Source organism: Eurypyga helias, unplaced genomic scaffold, assembly GCF_000690775.1.
Source record: "Eurypyga helias isolate BGI_N326 unplaced genomic scaffold, ASM69077v1 scaffold12108, whole genome shotgun sequence".
NCBI classification, from domain to species: domain Eukaryota; kingdom Metazoa; phylum Chordata; class Aves; order Eurypygiformes; family Eurypygidae; genus Eurypyga; species Eurypyga helias.
This window is the reverse complement of record NW_010267608.1, coordinates 1-16,934: the sequence shown is the minus strand read 5'-3', so window position 1 is coordinate 16,934 and position 16,934 is coordinate 1. Positions and strand designations below refer to the sequence as shown.

At 44.7% G+C, this 16,934-nt stretch overlaps 2 protein-coding genes across 2 annotated transcripts; one reads left to right on the top strand and one right to left on the bottom strand.

Annotated features, from left to right (window-relative positions):
• Window positions 1–2,371: 2,371 nt before the first annotated feature.
• On the top strand, window positions 2,372–8,627 carry TMEM50B (transmembrane protein 50B). Its single transcript, XM_010157487.1, has 6 exons — window positions 2,372–2,547; window positions 3,160–3,272; window positions 4,366–4,433; window positions 5,493–5,585; window positions 5,792–5,849; window positions 8,272–8,627. The coding sequence occupies exons 1-6, from the start codon at window positions 2,449–2,451 to the stop codon at window positions 8,315–8,317; spliced, it is 477 nt and encodes a 158-aa protein (XP_010155789.1). The 5' UTR covers window positions 2,372–2,448; the 3' UTR covers window positions 8,318–8,627.
• Window positions 8,628–11,908: 3,281 nt separating this feature from the next.
• LOC104513977 (interferon gamma receptor 2-like) lies at window positions 11,909–16,049 on the bottom strand (the record flags this gene model as incomplete). Its single annotated transcript, XM_010157488.1, has 3 exons — window positions 11,909–12,082; window positions 14,676–14,830; window positions 15,896–16,049. Coding segments are annotated over 3 exons (483 nt in total), but the record flags the coding sequence as incomplete, so codon positions are not given.
• Window positions 16,050–16,934: the final 885 nt, after the last annotated feature.

The window sequence follows — 16,934 nt, the reverse complement described above, 5'->3', positions numbered from 1 at the left end:
CATAATGGGACGCAGGACTCCAGGTGTGGCCTCACCAGTGCTGAGTAGAGGGGAAGGATCACCCCCCTCAACCTGGTGGCAAGTAACCCTGGGAGCCCTGAATAGCATGTCACTGGCTCATGGTCAGCTTGAGGTCCACCGGGACCTCTGGGTCCTTGTCTGCCAAGTTGCTTCCCAGCTGGGCGGCCCCCAGCATGTACTGGTGCGTGGGGTTGTTCCTCCTCAGATGCAAAATTCAGCACTTCCCCTTCTTGTGCTTCTTGAGCTTCCTGTCAACACAGTGCTCCAGCCTGTCGAAGTCCCTCTGGATGGAATCCAAGTGGAGAGTGGAAACATAATTTCTGTTGTTGTTGATGTATGGTTTTATCCCGTGGCTTTTCTTGACCGGCTTTCTGAATTGGCGGTAGAACCTTGTGCTCTGTTTGAAGGAGGTGATGTCATTTGGCAATGTTAACACTATTCAAGTGGTCCATTACGGGGAAAAATTCCAAAGGAAAATACAGCTTTGAAGAAACTTCAGCCATGCCGTTCCGAGGATCTGTATTTACAGGCCAGGTAATAACGGTGGTAGGTTTGACGTAACCACCGTTGCGCTCAGCGGGGCAAAGAAATAGCGCAGCATGTTCGCTCTGCCTGCGTCCAGTTGCACCACAGGGTGAGAACCAGCAATGGGAACCATGAATCATGTCCCAGCGTGGGAGGGGAAGGGATTGATGCAGGATGAGGAAGAGACGTTCAGGGCTCGAAGAGGGACAGATGGAGTCATTTCAAGAGTGGGGAGGAAGGAAGGGCTGTAGGCGCAGTCGTAAATCTGTGATGGCAATTGTGTGTGAAAGTTCTGGAAGGAATAGGGACCTGCAAATTGCTAGGTAAAGGGGTAGTCTAGAGAAATAACTACATGGCAGAGCCCAGATAGTCTACAAAAGTGAAATAATTTTGGAATTGAATGATTGATTTTAATGCCTTAAGGTAGCATTGGAACCATGGATGGACTTCTGGAACTAGATTTGGAAGGACACTTTTCTTTTTTTTTTTTTTTACCTTAGGAGGTGCCATGTGTTTGTAGTGTAGGCAAACCCTGATTGTTTATTTATTTTTACTTAACTACTTAGTGTAGACATCTAATTACCATTATTAACCAGAAAAAGATTCTACATCAGTCTTCCCTGTAATATAATCCTAAGGGACATTTGTCCCTTGTTAGCCTTTAACGAGTATCTGGAAATGATTTATGGCAGATGGTGAAAATACAGAAGTTGACAATACTAAACCAAAATAGAAAGGCATTAAGAGTGGCTATGAGTCAGTGCTGAACGGAAAACTGAAATATTTTAACTTGTGGCACTCCAGCTAATCGTCTTACGGCTTGGGAAGAGATGTAGCGTAGCGCAGAATCTTTTACAGCCACTGCCTCGCTAAGTTGTTGGAGAGTTGTGTTGTTTCAGTAGTCACTTTGTAACACCAGGTACTTTGGTCTTGCTGCATTTGAAGTTTTGTGCGATCCTCGCTCTGAAGCGGGGTGTTCTTTGCCCTTGGTGTTAGTTGGTAGAGTTGATTCCTTTTTCCCTGTGTTAGAAAGGTGCTATATTGTCTGTCTTATTTGGAGTCTGGAAATAGGGGTATCTTATGCAGGGTTCCTTGGCCTGACTCAAAGGGAAAGTTCTGATCCGTGTATGGAGCCCTGCTGTGTGTATCTTGCCTTTTTTTTAACTGCTAATGCCAGAGAGAGGATGATGGTTTGAAGATGAAACTTAGATTGAAATACCTGCTTTTTGCCCCTGCTTTTTTGCATGCTTTTATTTTTGTTTCATACAGTTGAACAGTAAAATCACAGAATGGTTTGGGTTGGAAGGGACCATAAAGACTATCAAGTTCCAACCCCCTGCCATGGGCAGGGACCACTAGACCAGGTTGCTCAAAGCCACATCCACTAGACCAGGTTGCTCAAAGCCTCATCCAGCCTGGCCTTGAACACTTCCAGGGATGGGGCATCCACAGCTTCTCTGGGCAACCTGTTCCAGTGCCTCACCACCCTCTCTGGGAAGGATTCTTCCTGATGTCCAATAGTACATTCTATTTAGTTTATTTTCTGTTTCATAATTTATATGTAACACATAAGCTTTTAGGTCGTGCAATGATTTTATTTTGTAATTCTGGTTGTAAGGATAGGTTCTTCTTTGGAATATAGCTCAATGTAGAATCCATAGAGAATATGGAATTTTTAATTCGGAAAAAAACCCCAAAACAAAAATCCCAAAACACCCAGCCCCCCCCGAAAAGCCCCTCACGTTGTAAAGATTGCTCACACCGGTTGTCAAACATCTCCAGACTTTACTCTTTTGTACTGAGTGCATCTTTGGATGTGTTTCAGGTATTTAGGACACAGTTGTTAATGGAAGAATTCATGTATAAGTCCAAAATAAGGAGGGCAATCTAATCTTTGTGGAGATGGCAGGGTTCCTAGACAACTTCCGGTGGCCGGAATGTGAGTGTATTGACTGGAGCGAAAGAAGAAACGCCATCGCTTCCATCGTTGCGGGCGTCCTGGTAAGTTTGGGGAGGATGCGAATCACAACCTTGCGGACAAATTTGGAAACGGGCCAAAGTTACGTTTTTGTTTTATACATGGTGGGGGTTCGCTCTTTAACTGTCCCTCAAACCAGTGTATTTCTTTTAACTTTTTTTGAAGTGTAATTGTTCAGCAGCTGTTTTACAGGTTGCGTAACTTTGCATTTTGTCTGATGATGTTGTACCAGTTCTGCTACCTCTTCTTTAAACTGAAATTCCTAGTGGATTTTTGGCATGATTAGATACGTTAGAACCCCAGTGTTATCCGTGGTCTGTCTCTCGTGTATGTTTAGAATCTGGATTCTTGTTCTTAAAGCTGTACAGGGAGTTTAGCCCTACGTTGGTAGTTAATTTGAAGAGAAAACGTGACCGATTCCCGAATGCTGCTCTGAAAACATCAGCGTTACGGTGTGTGCAGAGCTTGCCTGTCAAACAGACTTAGAGTCCAACTTACAGCTAATGACTTCCAGAATAGTTTATACGTGTTAGGAGATAATGAAACCAGTGGTGTCAGTGAAGGGTTGCCACGTTTTGCCTGCCTGTCTGTCTCTGCCTTTCCAGCCTCATGATAGTCGTCTGTTTTACTTCTAGTTTTTCACAGGTTGGTGGATAATGATAGATGCTGCAGTAGTTTACCCTAAGCCGGAGCAAATGAACCACGCGTTCCATACCTGTGGGGTGTTTTCAACACTAGCTTTTTTCATGTAAGTGTGTATAAAGGGAGTTCTCATAAAATACACATGAGCTGTTAAATAGAGGTTTTTCTAGACAGTATGGTGTACGATAAATCTTTGAATCACTTGGTTGTAAATTACTCATGAGTAATTTTGTTGTACCTTTTTGTACAGCAGTGTAAAGGCCTTTTTTCTTTCATCTGTGGCCTTTGTTTCTGATGGTAGTCTGGTTATTCATGGTTCTGTTGGCCCCCCCTCCTGCCACTTATGTAGGGTAAACTGCTTTTCCTACACTCTTTGGCTGAATGTAGGAAAGCAGACCTGCCTTGGTGCAAGTGGCTGTCTACAGTAAGGGTTTAGATTCCTAGATCGATAGGAATGGAATGCTGCCCACTTGCTTACCCCAATATAAAACACTTGACTGCATTTTCCTGTTTTAAAATAATTTTTACAGCTGTCTGGCCCAAAACTTCCTCAAATGAGAGAGGTAACAGCATCACAGCTATTGTTATAAAGATGTAAGTGTGGCAAGCTTGAAGGAGAAGTAATAGCTTTTGTTGAATTGGACAGTATTGGTGAGAGAAAAGGCTGCATTTGGGTGTGCAAGACCTTCTTAACACTTGGTGTCGGAGAGTTTTTGGGTTTTCTTTTAGTTTTTCCCCTCAGCAGTGTAACTAATTTGAAGAAAATGTATTGTCCCTCCTTGCAGAGTGTCTCTCACTTGAACACTTAGGTTATTCGTTGTGAAGGAAAGCGAGTTGTATCATAATCATGAGTGCTGCGTTGCTGGCTGCTACTGTTCCTGTGAAGTAGCTTTAGCTATTTAAAAAAGTTTAAACAGTCAGAAAGCGACCAGGAATATTTCAGTCACTAAAAAGGGCAATTCCTTCATCATACAGGTCAGTTAATGTAAAAATGTGAGTAAAACCTGTGAACAAATAGGGGGTTTCCCTGGAATCCAGCTGAAATCCTTCCATTAAGGGACATGTAATAATATGTGATTATACTGAATGCCAAGTAATTTTCCCAGAATTGGATGCATCTTAAAAAAAGCTACCTTTTTACTTATTATTCTAAATTGATTTTCTAATAATCTGAAGCATACACACTTTTTTGTTCCTAGGATTAATGCTGTATCGAATGCACAGGTGAGAGGAGACAGCTACAGCGACGGATGTTTAGGAAGAACAGGTAAATTAACTCTAAAAGACGTGCTGAGCTGAAAGACTTCATTATTTATTTAGGTGTTGGGTTTGGTTTTTTTCATCAGAGATAGCTAAGGAAATAATAATCGGAAGTAAAGGAGTAGGAGAGAACTTGTGTGAGGTTAACTCCTTTACAGAATTAACACTTGGAGACAAGTGCTGCTTTTGTTAAAAAGGCAAACTCAGAAAAATTCGACTTCTGTTTATCTTGAATACCTAAACTTTCCTCTGCAGATCCTGTATAGCTGCTGGGAGAAATAAATTTCTGCCTTGTGGTAGGCTGTAGAGCGAACGTTCCTTACTGGAGAACGTGTCGGAAACATTCTGTTTCCTCTGTATGTCACCTACCGTGTGGTGCCTGTGGGCCCGCTCTCCTCTCTCTGCTTTCCTTCGTAATTCCCATGTGGATCCCAGCATCTGTTTACATTTGTGTGTGATTTGTAGCATGCCTCACCGGAGATCTGGCAGGATTTACTGATCTTGAACTAGCGTACGACGCTTCTTTGTGTGTCATTCACAAATCAGCTCAAGAGAATCTTTGCTTAGAAGTTTTTTTTCCTTTCCCCTGAGTGAGCAGGTCGATTATTTTCAATGGTGGTGTCTTCCTTTTTTCAGCAGGTAATGTCCAGCTATGGTAGGGGCTGCCCATCTGAAAACGCCTTTCCAGAGCAAACACGGGAAGCGTTTGTTTTGCACAGCCTGTCGGAATGCCACCTTTAGCTCAGAAACACGACAGCTTTGGCAAAGTACCTCATCCTTAGTCCACTCCAAGTTGTGTTAAATGGTGTTAAAGGCATTCCCCACAAATGAGGGGAAACTTTGGGTGGTTGTGCCTGCTCCCTTCGATACAGGGAATCCAGCTATGATGTGTTTTACTAGAGAAGGCAAACTTTGGTTTATCTTGTCCTCGACACAGGGTTCAATCCTTTCCCTTGGTGCCTTCAGCAAGGTAACACGCTGTGTTATAACAGAGTAGTAGCTTGGATCGTCTGTCACTATGGATAATAGTCTGCGTGGCTCTCAGAGGTTTTCCTGTTTCCTGCAGGTGCTCGTGTCTGGCTCTTCATTGGCTTTATGTTGATGTTTGGTTCACTTATTGCTTCCATGTGGATTCTTTTTGGAGCATACGTGACACAGAGTAAGTTTGTTTATTTTCACATACAGAGAAGTACTTTTGCCATCAGCCAAAAGACAGCAAATCCAGAAGAACGGAAGTGTGCGGCCTGTTCTTGTCAGAGCCACACCATCCAGCTTTGTAGTCCGAGGATGATACTATGGACAGTGGTTCAAATACACCTTCCAATACAAAAGAACTTAATGTGTCCTTTGTTGCTTACTTTGCAGACACTAATGTTTACCCTGGATTAGCAGTGTTTTTCCAAAATGCGTTGATATTTTTCAGGTAAGTCATCTGGGCAGATTTCGCCCCTGCCAAAGGGGTAGCTGGCTTACCTGCTTCCATGCACGTTGGTACTTCTGGCAAATAAGTTCTGCAGGCTGGACGCTGACTCCAGGCTTGGACCTTCCATGGTGTGGAGTTTGCTGCTCTCAGTGCAGGACCCTCCGTGTTTCAGTTTGTTCTGCACCCTGACCCTTTCCTGGGGAGGGTGGCATGTAAGCCAAAGGGCCCTCTCGGGTCACTGAGTAAACTGATGTTGGGCAGAGAACTGATGTGTTGTTACTCGGTGCGTAAACTAATCAAACTGTTTCTTAAAATTGTCTTTTTTCTGTTTTTATTCTGCTGCTTTTTTCTACTCCCTTTGCTCCAGAGCTTAGAAACAATATGCTAATATGTTATTTGCCCCTTCTTGGCCCATGAGAGGCCCTTCATCCCCCTTGTGCTTCTGTCAGCCCAGCTGTTTCCGGTCTCACTGAATCCACAGCTCTAGAGTGTGGAAGACCAAGGGTATAGACAGTATTCTGGGTGAGAGATTGTCGGTCTCTTTGGATGATGGCAGTAATGCTTTCATCTCTGTACTACAGATACCTTGGCGTATATCCTTACGGCACCTGGGTGGGGGATCCTGTCGCCCTTTTCCTGACTGTTTCATGCCAATGGTTCAATTATCTGATAAATGATAGGCTAGATTTGTTTCTGCTGGATGAGCTTTCACTTAAGAGTGATGTTTGGTTTTTTTTTTTCCGAAGAGCATGATGGTAGGTTTTGTAATACTACACTTAAATCGATTTCTTTTATTTCACTTAGTATCATTAAGTGTATCCTACGACACTTTGAAACGATCTGTATCTGTAATAACTTTGGGTTTACGTTTCCCGTATGTACAATGCATTCCGCAACCCATAACTTTATCAATTAATAAAAGTCAACGAAAGCATTAAATAGTGTAAGTTCTGAGATCAGTCACTGAAAAAGTTCACATAACCTTCTTTTGCAAGTTCTTACCTGCTTAAATCGCTGCGCTGACGGTTTTCCTTCTAGTAGCGTACTGGCTGCTTTGCCACGAGCTCGGTCGGCTGGCTCCGCTGTGCTTCCCTGTTTGGAAAGTCAGTTATGTTCTTGCAGAAAAAGGCAGGTCCTAGATCTCTCCTGTAGCCTTGCACGCGATTGAAGTGGGGTGCTGATGAAGGCAGCCTTTTGAGAACAGTTTCACCAGGCCTGAAATCTTTAGTCTTACTTTAAGTAGTTTGAGGAACTCCTGAAGCACTTTTGTTTCTGAAAGTGTCTGTCCATAGTTTCTGTTGTACTCTGCATGCAGAGTACATTTTTAGGTTTGTTTCCTTTTGTTTTCTAAAATCTCTTTTCTAGGTATGAACTGTGAGACAAATTACAACCTTATTTGTATTTTTCTACGCCAAGGTCTTTGGTTTTTATCCCACCACGCGCTTTAGGCAGTAACACTGGATAAGTCCACGCGTTGCCACAGACTCCTTTCCTTAGACCAGACCTGGGTCAGTCAGCAATGCCCTTCTCAATGTCCTTATCCCAAATTTTTGTTTTGATTGAATCAGATTCTCTTCCATCAGGGTTGTTCCATCGTGTCTATGTTCCCCGAATTGTGCGTCTCCTTCAGGACTTGTGCTTCAGCCCTGGTTGTTGCTCCACCGGTTTAGTTTTGCTTAGTTTAAGGTGCTGTGTTGGCCGTTAATTGCTCAGGTTAATTAATTCCCCAAGTTTAGCTTGTTACTGTTGTTCTCTGTGTCAGTATTTCTCATTTCCCTCCCTCTTCATTCTCTTAGGATTTAGCGTGATGGTGCCCTTCTTTGCTGGCTATAAGAACAAAATAATTCAAAGTATAAGGAACAAAAAGGAAACCACGCTTGGTTGTGTTCCCTCAACCTCTTCTTTTATTTATGACAATATGTAATTGCATCCAACCTTATAAAAGGAATTTGGGAAATCAAATTGTGATTTGGATCTCGCTTATCCACCACAGGATCAATATTCTTTCTGGTTTGCTTGTGAAAATACAAGTGCTGAGATTCCACCCTAGCGTGACGCGTCATGTTCAGCTGATGGCCAGGTGCCAGGATGAGACTTGCTGCTCTCTAACTCCGTGGATTGGTCCTAGAATCTCTTAAAAACCAGGATTTTGCCTTTAAGAAGGGCAGCTGCTTTTTCTGGGAGACTGGCTTTCAGTTTTGATTTGAGCAGTTGTTTCAGCTGGATCTCATACTCGTAGCAGTGCGTAGGGAATGAAATGTAAGTACAAGACCCAGATACACTGACCTGAATGAAAGTTGGGGTTACTGGAGGGATGTAGATTGGCAGCGTAGATAGTGTAAGAGGATAAGGATACTTAAAAATTACCTTTTCCACCTTATGTATGGTCTGATTTTTATTTTTTTTTTTCCTCCCCCTTTAGTACCTTGATCTACAAGTTTGGAAGAACAGAAGAGTTATGGGGATGAGAGATCACATACAGCATTGCCTATGCCATAGTTGCTATGTTGTACTACGTATGTAGATAGATTTCCGTTTGTTTGTTCTCAGTTGGCTTTCTAAACTCTACGAACAGAGACAAATTACAGTTTCCATAACCCACTCCCTCTTTTCACAGGACAGGTTTGTGAATATGTACATAAGACTGTATATATCTTAAAAAGGGAATGTCAGGCTTTCTTTCTGGAATCTTCTGGCTTATTTCTTCAAACACACGGGTTTCCGTCAGCTCCCAAGACTTCACCTTCCAAACCTTCACGTGTTTCAGAGACTTCAGCGGTGAACGAGCCGGATAAAGCCCGTGCCCGTAAAAGGGGTTGTTACCTTTTATGCGTAGGTGGGCCCGAGCCTCTTTCACCAGGGCCGCCAGCAAGGGCTGCCTGCGAAACCCGAAGGAGCGGTCAGTGCGTGGAAGCGACCCGGCTAAGCCTTTACGTAGCGAGGGTAAATTCTGTTGTAGGCTGAGATATCAAACTGATGTTAAGAATTTTATGCAACTGTTCAGAAAAAATATAAAGTAGCTATTTTGGGGTAAAAGGCTACGAATTTCCAAACAAGGCCCTGTATTTAGCAGGTTCTGCATGGCAAATCAATCTCGCCTTGACTTCGGATTGCTACGGCACAGATGACACTCGGTAGTGCTGCAGTCCTTGGAACTGATTTCGTGCTGTTCGGTGTAATAGATGCCCATTAGTATGTATTTACTATTATTTGATATTAGAATTCAAAAAAAAAAAAAGATGCCAGTCATTCTTAAGGTAACACCAAGAATAAACGAGAGCCAGACGAACACCTTTAAAGTTCTGCTAGCATGGCCTTCTTCAGGGGAAGCTCTTTGCCGATACGTGAACAGTTATCCTGCTAGCTACTACTTTTAATATTTAAAAGGCAGGGTTTCCAGTGGGGATATAGTAGATGTGGTTATTGCTCACAGTCTTAATAATCACCAGTTTTAGGACTGCCATTTGCCCCCGTTACAAAATGTATTTATCTCCTAAATTTCATGGGCACTTTAGGGAAATTCTTCCATTACCAAAATCCAGTTTCTTCTAGCTGGAGTGTACAGAAAGGGAGAACGGTGATGTTTTACAGCTTTGGGCTGATCTGGTATATTCATCTTGTTGTTGGCGACTTCCTGACGAGTTCTGTGTGGTTTTTAAAAGCGTTTGCATCTACCTTGTGTCTAAAGGCTTTTATAACTTTCCATGTGACAAGGTCGCTGACCAGATGGTGTTAAAACTGCAGAATGTGCACGGTTACTGTATCCCGTTAGTCACCTAACTGCTCCCTTGTGGGAATCTCTCCAGCGGATAGAATGTGAAGCACATCCTGCGGCTGAAATTGTGCTGCTGCTGGCTGGACTCGCGCCAACCCGACTTCACCGCCCTGCAGTGAGTTAGGAGACGCTCGCTGGTGTTAGTCACAGCTGTGTACATAAGGGATCTGTTGGGCTGTAACTTCAGGAAACGGCAATAAACTCTCTCTCACCTTCTCAAAAGAGTGAACTTCACAAGGCAGTCATACAGCGGTGAAGCCGGGGGTTTTGTTTTCAGATCTGTCACTTGCTGAGGAGCTTGGGTTGGCTTGTTGGCTTTTTTACGAAGCGAGAAACAAGCGTGGCCTGTCACTGGTCCCTGTTACAGCACCGTGCGTAGCACTGGAACAGCATGACTCCAGAAGGACTCCTCCAGCCCGCTTTACTGCAAGGGCCCTGGTAGAAAACAGTGGTCTTAAGAGCCGGGCAAGAGCTGCTTTCTGAGGTTACCTCCAATTTGAACCCAGAGTTTGCTTTCTTGCAAGTATTTCTTGGCCATCCCTTCTGGTTTGAGAGAACGGGAGCGGTCAGGGGCTGTATGCGGCTGCTGGGAAGAGAGACCGCTTTGGGGTAGTGTCTCTTCCCGTACCCTAAGCTGAAAACACGGGTAGTGCAAGAACCACGCAGGCTTCATTCACAATCCCAAGGTCTGCTCTGACCCCACAGGTAGTTCCAGCGTGGGATGAGGTGGATAAGGATGGCTCGTTTTAGGTAAAGCCTTGGCCTGCTACAGCTGGTGGGTGTGAAGCTAAAACTCTTGAGTGACTCCTAACAAAAGGCTTTTTAGCTTTGGCCTGTTGTGTAACTGCTGTTACACAGTCTAGTGTAGGGCTCATTCAGCAAGCTGTATGCTCTGTTGCTAATTAGTCACAGGAGATGGTGAACTGCCTCATCCATGACCTCTGTGACGCACGTAGGGTGTTCCTTTTGCGAGCCTGTGCTGCTTCGCTGGTTGGCAGTATGCGGTATAGAAAAGGGACAGGGATGAACTTAAAAGCAGGGATCATGCAGCTTGTGGCTGACTTGCAAACTTTGAGCAGACCTGAAGTATGACTGAGGCCTCGGATAGCTGCATTGTCTTGGCACGTGGCCTGACTGCAAGTGATTAGACCAGTTCCACAAGGAAACAGTCTCATGGAGCTTTTGGGGAAAAATGTTGCTGATTTTTCATGCTGGTCTTGTGTTGCTGGAAGGGGTGAAGCAGCGATACCTCAGATAACCCACAGCTCTGACAGCGGCTGGGTTCATTAGCAGACCTGAGTAACTTGTTCAAGTCATTTGAAAATGAAAAAGCGTAGGTTTTTTTTTTTAAACAACTTGTATCAAACCCAAGAAAAAAAAGTCAAACAAATAAAAACCACCTTTTTAGTACAGAAGTGGTTCATTTGTGCTTTATTAGACACCTTTCAGGCCCCACTGGATTGTGACGTAAGGCTTAACTTAAAGCAGACTATAAGGGACTCAAAACACAACCTTCAGTCAACTTTCTTTTGCAGGACTCATCTGAGGGTTAACCAGAGATTTTAGTGTCTGATAATGACCGGTACATGTTGTATAAATTCTCAGCGAAGTGATTCTCAAGTCTCTTTTGCTGTGGAGACCAACGGTCTCGCTGCAGCAGGAGCAGATTAATGCTTCTCATGGCTGTGTCGGGAGCCCTTCCTGGGAGCAGCTCTCAGCAGGGCTTCATGCTGAGGGGAGTGAAGCACCACAGCGTTTCTTTGGAGACTGCTGTTTGTACAAACGGTGCGTACGTACAGGTTCAGAAAAGCGCGCTGGGGCGGCTATCGTACACAGTGAGCGCCAACACGGCCTTCACAAATCAAGCAACAAACCAAAAGCCACCGTAAGAGTAATTCATGGTGCAGTTCCTGACTCACTGAAAAATCCCGCGTTGTACTACATCCTACCATAAAGTGCCATTACTTCTCAAAGCCTCACTTCAGTAAGCGGTGGGAAATAGATGGTTATAAAATCGTTACGTTACCATTATCCTCTCTGGCTTAAGGCAATTTAGTGTTCGTTTCCCTTTCACCTTCCACATGTTAAGTCTCTCTGGCAGAACAGTTGCTGATGTAGCCCTTTTAAACAAAGGCTCAGCATCCATGCTGTTCTCCAGAAGCGACGTCTGGCTCAGGATTTGTTAGTGGCTGCGTTTTGTCTGGAGACAAAAGCCACAGGGCACCACTCGCTGACGGGAGCTTCATGTAAAGACTTGGTACGGGCGCTCGCGCTGGGGCGTCGCTTAAGTTATTTCACTTCCACCGGCGAGGCTGCGCAAGTGAGCTGGAGCGTCCAAACCGCTGCCACAGGCTGGGCTTTCTTCTCCACCAACTACAACAGACAAGGAGTCGTGGGGATCGTCCTCGACGTAGTTGTCCAGCACCTCCAACACAGGCATGCTGGGGTCTCTCAGATACTGGGGAGAGCCAGAAACAAGAGTTCAGTCATCCGACCACAGAGACAGAGCAGGCACCACCTACAGGCAAGTTGCTTCAGACCCCAGTTCACAGCAAAAGCTGCCAAGTGTATGTTCTATCCTGGATTTCCCTGAACAAGAGAAAGTTAAGGATACCTGCAAAGCTACCTTACTTCTGTGAGGAAATAAAATAATGCAGACACCCACTTAATGGAGTTAAAGCACCCTGCATTTCCTATTTGTAAATAGATTTCAGCTGATACTCCTTTTGAGTCAGTTCAAGTGCATTCCGACTGGTTCAGAACAAACCACAGAAGAAAATATTTATTTCTTACACTGTTGGGACAGACCCTTCGACTGCAGGAATCTAGCAGCTGACAGCTTGTCTAATGTGCTGAGGGGGCAAACGAGAGAGGATTCTGGTTTGTGCAGTGTCGGGCAAGTCAGGTCGTGTAGTGTTACCAGAAAACTCGAGTGGCATGCTTCTCTTGCAGCTACCTTTTTGCTTTGAATCCCTCTGCCCCCCTTTCCTCCAGAATTAAGTCATCAGCTTTATGACGAATGCATAATCAAAGAAAGAAGCATTAGGGAAAAAACCCATAGGCCAGAGAAAAAGCTTTCTGTTCCCCTCATCACCCTTGTATACTCTCCTCATCACACAGCTGATCTCGTGTTTCACAGGGAATTAAAGCCATCTACCACTTCATGTACCGAACCAAAACCAAAGAGCCAAAAACCTGCCACGGAATGCTTTTTCCTCAACTTAGAAAAAAAAAAAAAATGCCTGGAACACAAACACCTTAACACTGAAAAGAGTGATGTAACTTGTAGTGTTACTCAAAATCTTGTTCGGTAGCGTAGGAGGGGGCTGTGATCTGGCTGAGACGGGACTGCGGCTCCAGTCACGTCTCACGGGACAAGCTAACTTTGGTTTCACTTGAGGCACCACCTTCTCCGTCACCACAGCAAGGCTAATGAGCGACAGGATCATTGTTTTCGGGTGTGACAAAAACAAATGTTTCATATGGGAACCTCAAATACATCCACTCCACCACACTCAAGACATAAATGAACCTCAGGTTGGCTTCGCCACGTGAAGGCGTTCCTGCGGTAGAACTGCTCCCTGTAACTCAGACACTGAAAGCTCAGATCCTTCGGTAAAAGAAGGAAGCATGAGACTTTTCTGAAAAATTTTAAGAGTACGTACAAAACTGCCTTAAAAGAATTGGCATTCTGTACTCATGTCTTTTAAGAGGAGAAGCCCCAGGGTGGTTGATCCATTTCAGAAATACATGTTTTAAAAATTACTGCATATTTTACTGTTTTTCCTTCATTTCTTACCAGTGTTTTGCCCCAAACCAGGCTCACCGTTGTTCAAGAGTATCTGCTTTTGCTGCCTATTTTCCAAATTAATAGTTACACCAGAACACACGATGATAGACTCTGTTCTTGCAAGTCCTTCGCATGAAATGCTGCGCTATTTTAATACACTGCACAAGGATTTCCCCCCACGAGATACACTTGGCTTGACAGGCGATGCACCTGACTCCACTGAGCCCCCATGAGATGTCAGCTGAGGCAGCACGAAGGGAGAAAGCCATTTACTCAGGGCTCGGCAAAAAGTCTGGGTTCATTCACCCACACGTCCACATAAAAATGTGGAAGACCAGCTCCCCAATCCGAGAACTACCGCAGTACAATGGCCACACAGACACACACCCAAAAAATATCCCTCAAGAGCTGCAAATAAATACAAGCTTTTAAAAAACACGGGATGTGTGCTGAATGGGAACTTGTAAATCAAGAACTTTGCTTAAAGACCACTTCCTGTTTAAACACTAAAAAGAGGAAGATGAACAGGACTGAAACAGTACCGTTTAGTACAGAAATGTGTGAGCTGTAAGGAGAAAAAAGTCCCAGGATGACTTTTTCATCGCACTCTTGCTAAACCTACAAGAAAAAAAGAAAAAGCCCAAGAACATTCCCCTAGTTAATCCTTTGTCTTCAAGCCAGTCCTTGCTCTTCAAACGATCAGCGTTCGCTCCTCTGCGCTTGGTATCTAATCAGAGGCCTAGGTCCCGAGTGTGTGACCTGCAGCACACACAAGCTTTTTGCTCAGAGTGAGCAGCCTGATCACAGAATGGTTTGGGTTGGAAGGGACCTTAAGGACCATCCAGTTCCAACCCCCCTGCCATGGGCAGGGACACCTTCCACTAGACCAGGTTGCTCAAAGCCACATCCAGCCTGGCCTTGAACACTTCCAGGAGTGGGACATCCACAGCTTCTCTGGGCAACAACTTCTCTGATGACTGAGTTAAGCAAAGACAAGGGGTATTCAAGGAACAGAGGACCTCCAGTTTTGTAACAGGATTAGAGCAGCAGTTGTTATCTCAGTGCAGAGAAAAAACCAATGCAGTTGAGTAAAAGCGGAATAAAGTGGGAGATCATACAGGAGAAAAGTACCCCTTTACACCACTTACCTGTACCTATCCCTGTTACCCAACAGCTAGCTCCTTTGTTCATATTCACTCTGAGATCATCCCTGTCTTCTATGGGGGGGGGAGGGAGGGAAATATAAAAAGTCTCCACATACCTCTTCGAAGTGTGATGGGATTTCTAAAGGTGGCCGAGACCAATACTTAATTTTTTTGTGGTGTCTCCACAGAAGAAACAAACCAACTATCACCATATTGACAAAAAGGAACAACACCACAAATATTAGTATAATGTACCCAGCTCTGGTGGCCTCTGAAAAAGAACATAAACACAGACGCATGTATATAGGGTAGGTTGGTATTTATACATCATCAAATGTAAACCAATACACAGCACCTGAAGTTTACTGTATCTGGTAATCAGAGCCTGATTTCCAAGGCTCAGATCCCAACCCTACTGTAGATGCACTCCGAACACCTGTGTCCAGAAGTAGCTTGTTTTGCGATTCCAGGTGGAAGTCATCAGCTCCCAGGAGCTTCTGCCTCTCGGTCACGCAGCCTAAGGCCAGCCTCGACTCGGCCCACTAGCAGGGTAGAGGAGAGCTGGAGGAATCGCTGCGGGCGCGCAGGCGGGGAACGCCATCTGCCCTTCCACCCTCACCCTGTCAGCACGGGCCAGGGGCTTCTCCTTCCGAGCACACGCTTCCCATCACAAAGGGAGAACCTCCAGCCCCGCAGCTGTGGGGCTTGTGGCCCAGTGGGGGGTCAGTGCCACCCTGAGGTCAGCATGTGAGGGGCTTCAGAAGCCACAGGGGCAGGTTTAGCTACCCATCTTCCAGTGGGTGCCAAGCACGCTAAGCCCCGGTGGTGCCTGTGTGTGGGTGGCCACGTGCAGAGATTCAGGAGAGGGGCAAACTCCATCATCTTGCACATGCCCTCTCCGCCCTTCACTCTTAGCCCGTACAAAACCATGGAGCTGGAGATGTCGGAGAAGGAAGGAAGTAAAAGAGGAGAGGGCAGAGAAGGAGCTCCTGTCCTGCAGGAGGCCATGGCTGAGGATTTTCAAGAGTAACACCATCTCCTCCATCAGCGACCTCCTCTGAAGACCAACTATTTGTATTTTCCCTCTTTGCATGCTTCTAGAAAGTAATGCCCACAGCAGTACTTACGAAGGAATAAAACAACACACACCCTCCATTACTGACTGAAAAACTCCTTGTTATTTTGCCATTAAGGACAATGGTGAACCGCTATGCGTGGTGCTCTCTTAGCACTCCTGAGAAGTGCGGGTACGTAAGCCACCAGTCACACAGCCGTAAGACTCGTGTTCTACACTCATCCCATTGGAGATAAAAAAACAGCAAAATCAGATTCATACCACTGATTGTAGTTTCGTAACACTCCGGGGCACTTTGCAGTCCAAGTAACTGGAGAGTTGGAGATATTACCAATTCTACTTGAATTCTAAAACAATACAGTGTCGATTCCTTTAGATTATCAATTTTGAATAGTGTATTGCTCGGCTCTGTCACCTGTTGAAAAGGCAACAACAACAAAAAAAAAAGTGTTACTGTAAAAAACAGACCCGTCTTCAACACAAATCCCCTCCCCATATTTAAGTTTCTCATTCAAAAAGCAGAGATTTCATTTTTCGTAATTCAGCTTTCCCAAAGAAGAGCCGCAGTGACACGTATTTCAACTTTCCTACTCGAATGTGGTTGAAATCTCATTATTTTAAAATGAAATTAAGCCTGACCATTTAAAACCATCTTAAGGGCCTGAACAGCAGAGGGAGGGAAAAACAAGCCAAGAGAAGCACCTCCACCAATAGTGGGGGCTGAAGGAATCGTAGTTCGCTGAAGACCTTCAACCGTCTCGGCTCCTTCTGCTAAATGAAAAAACAGCTAATGGGCAGTGCAAAACCTCCACAGTTCCGACATGGCCACCGCTGTCTTATGGGGATTTTTAACCTGTAAGGGGCCGGGACAACAGCCCCGGTGAAGCCTACAGAAGCACACAAGGGGGACTTGCTGTCTGAATCTCAAACACAAAGGTATTTTATGTCTGTTAGAGAAGTAAACATTGGTGCAAGAGAGGAAGGAAGTAGAGGCGTTTCAGATTTCGCAAGGTCTTTGAAACAAAAGGCATTTTTTCTGCTTCTGTTTTTTAAACATTTGATTTCAGAATGTCTTTCTACTCTTGGTTTTCTTTCCCCATTTTTTTTTTTAATTTTATTTTAAAATGTAACTTAATCCCTCCCCTGCAACACTGGCCTGTACCGAACAGAGTACCTGGGGTCCCAGAAAGCAGCATAAGCACACCGTGAGACCAGCACCTCTGAGTCTCAATGTGACCAAGGACAGCTCATCCCAGCTGTGCCCAGCATGTTTCTAATAGAATCATAGAATAGAATCACA

Excerpts from the sequence above, each read along its gene's own strand:
- TMEM50B (XM_010157487.1), top strand. The coding sequence starts at position 2,449 with ATGGCAGGGTTCCTAGACAACTTCCGGTGGCCGGAATGTGAGTGTATT. Across the intron at positions 2,548-3,159 it reads CCATCGTTGCGGGCGTCCTG|TTTTTCACAGGTTGGTGGAT; the intron begins GTAAGTTTGGGG and ends TTTTACTTCTAG. Across the intron at positions 3,273-4,365 it reads TCAACACTAGCTTTTTTCAT|GATTAATGCTGTATCGAATG; the intron begins GTAAGTGTGTAT and ends TTTTGTTCCTAG.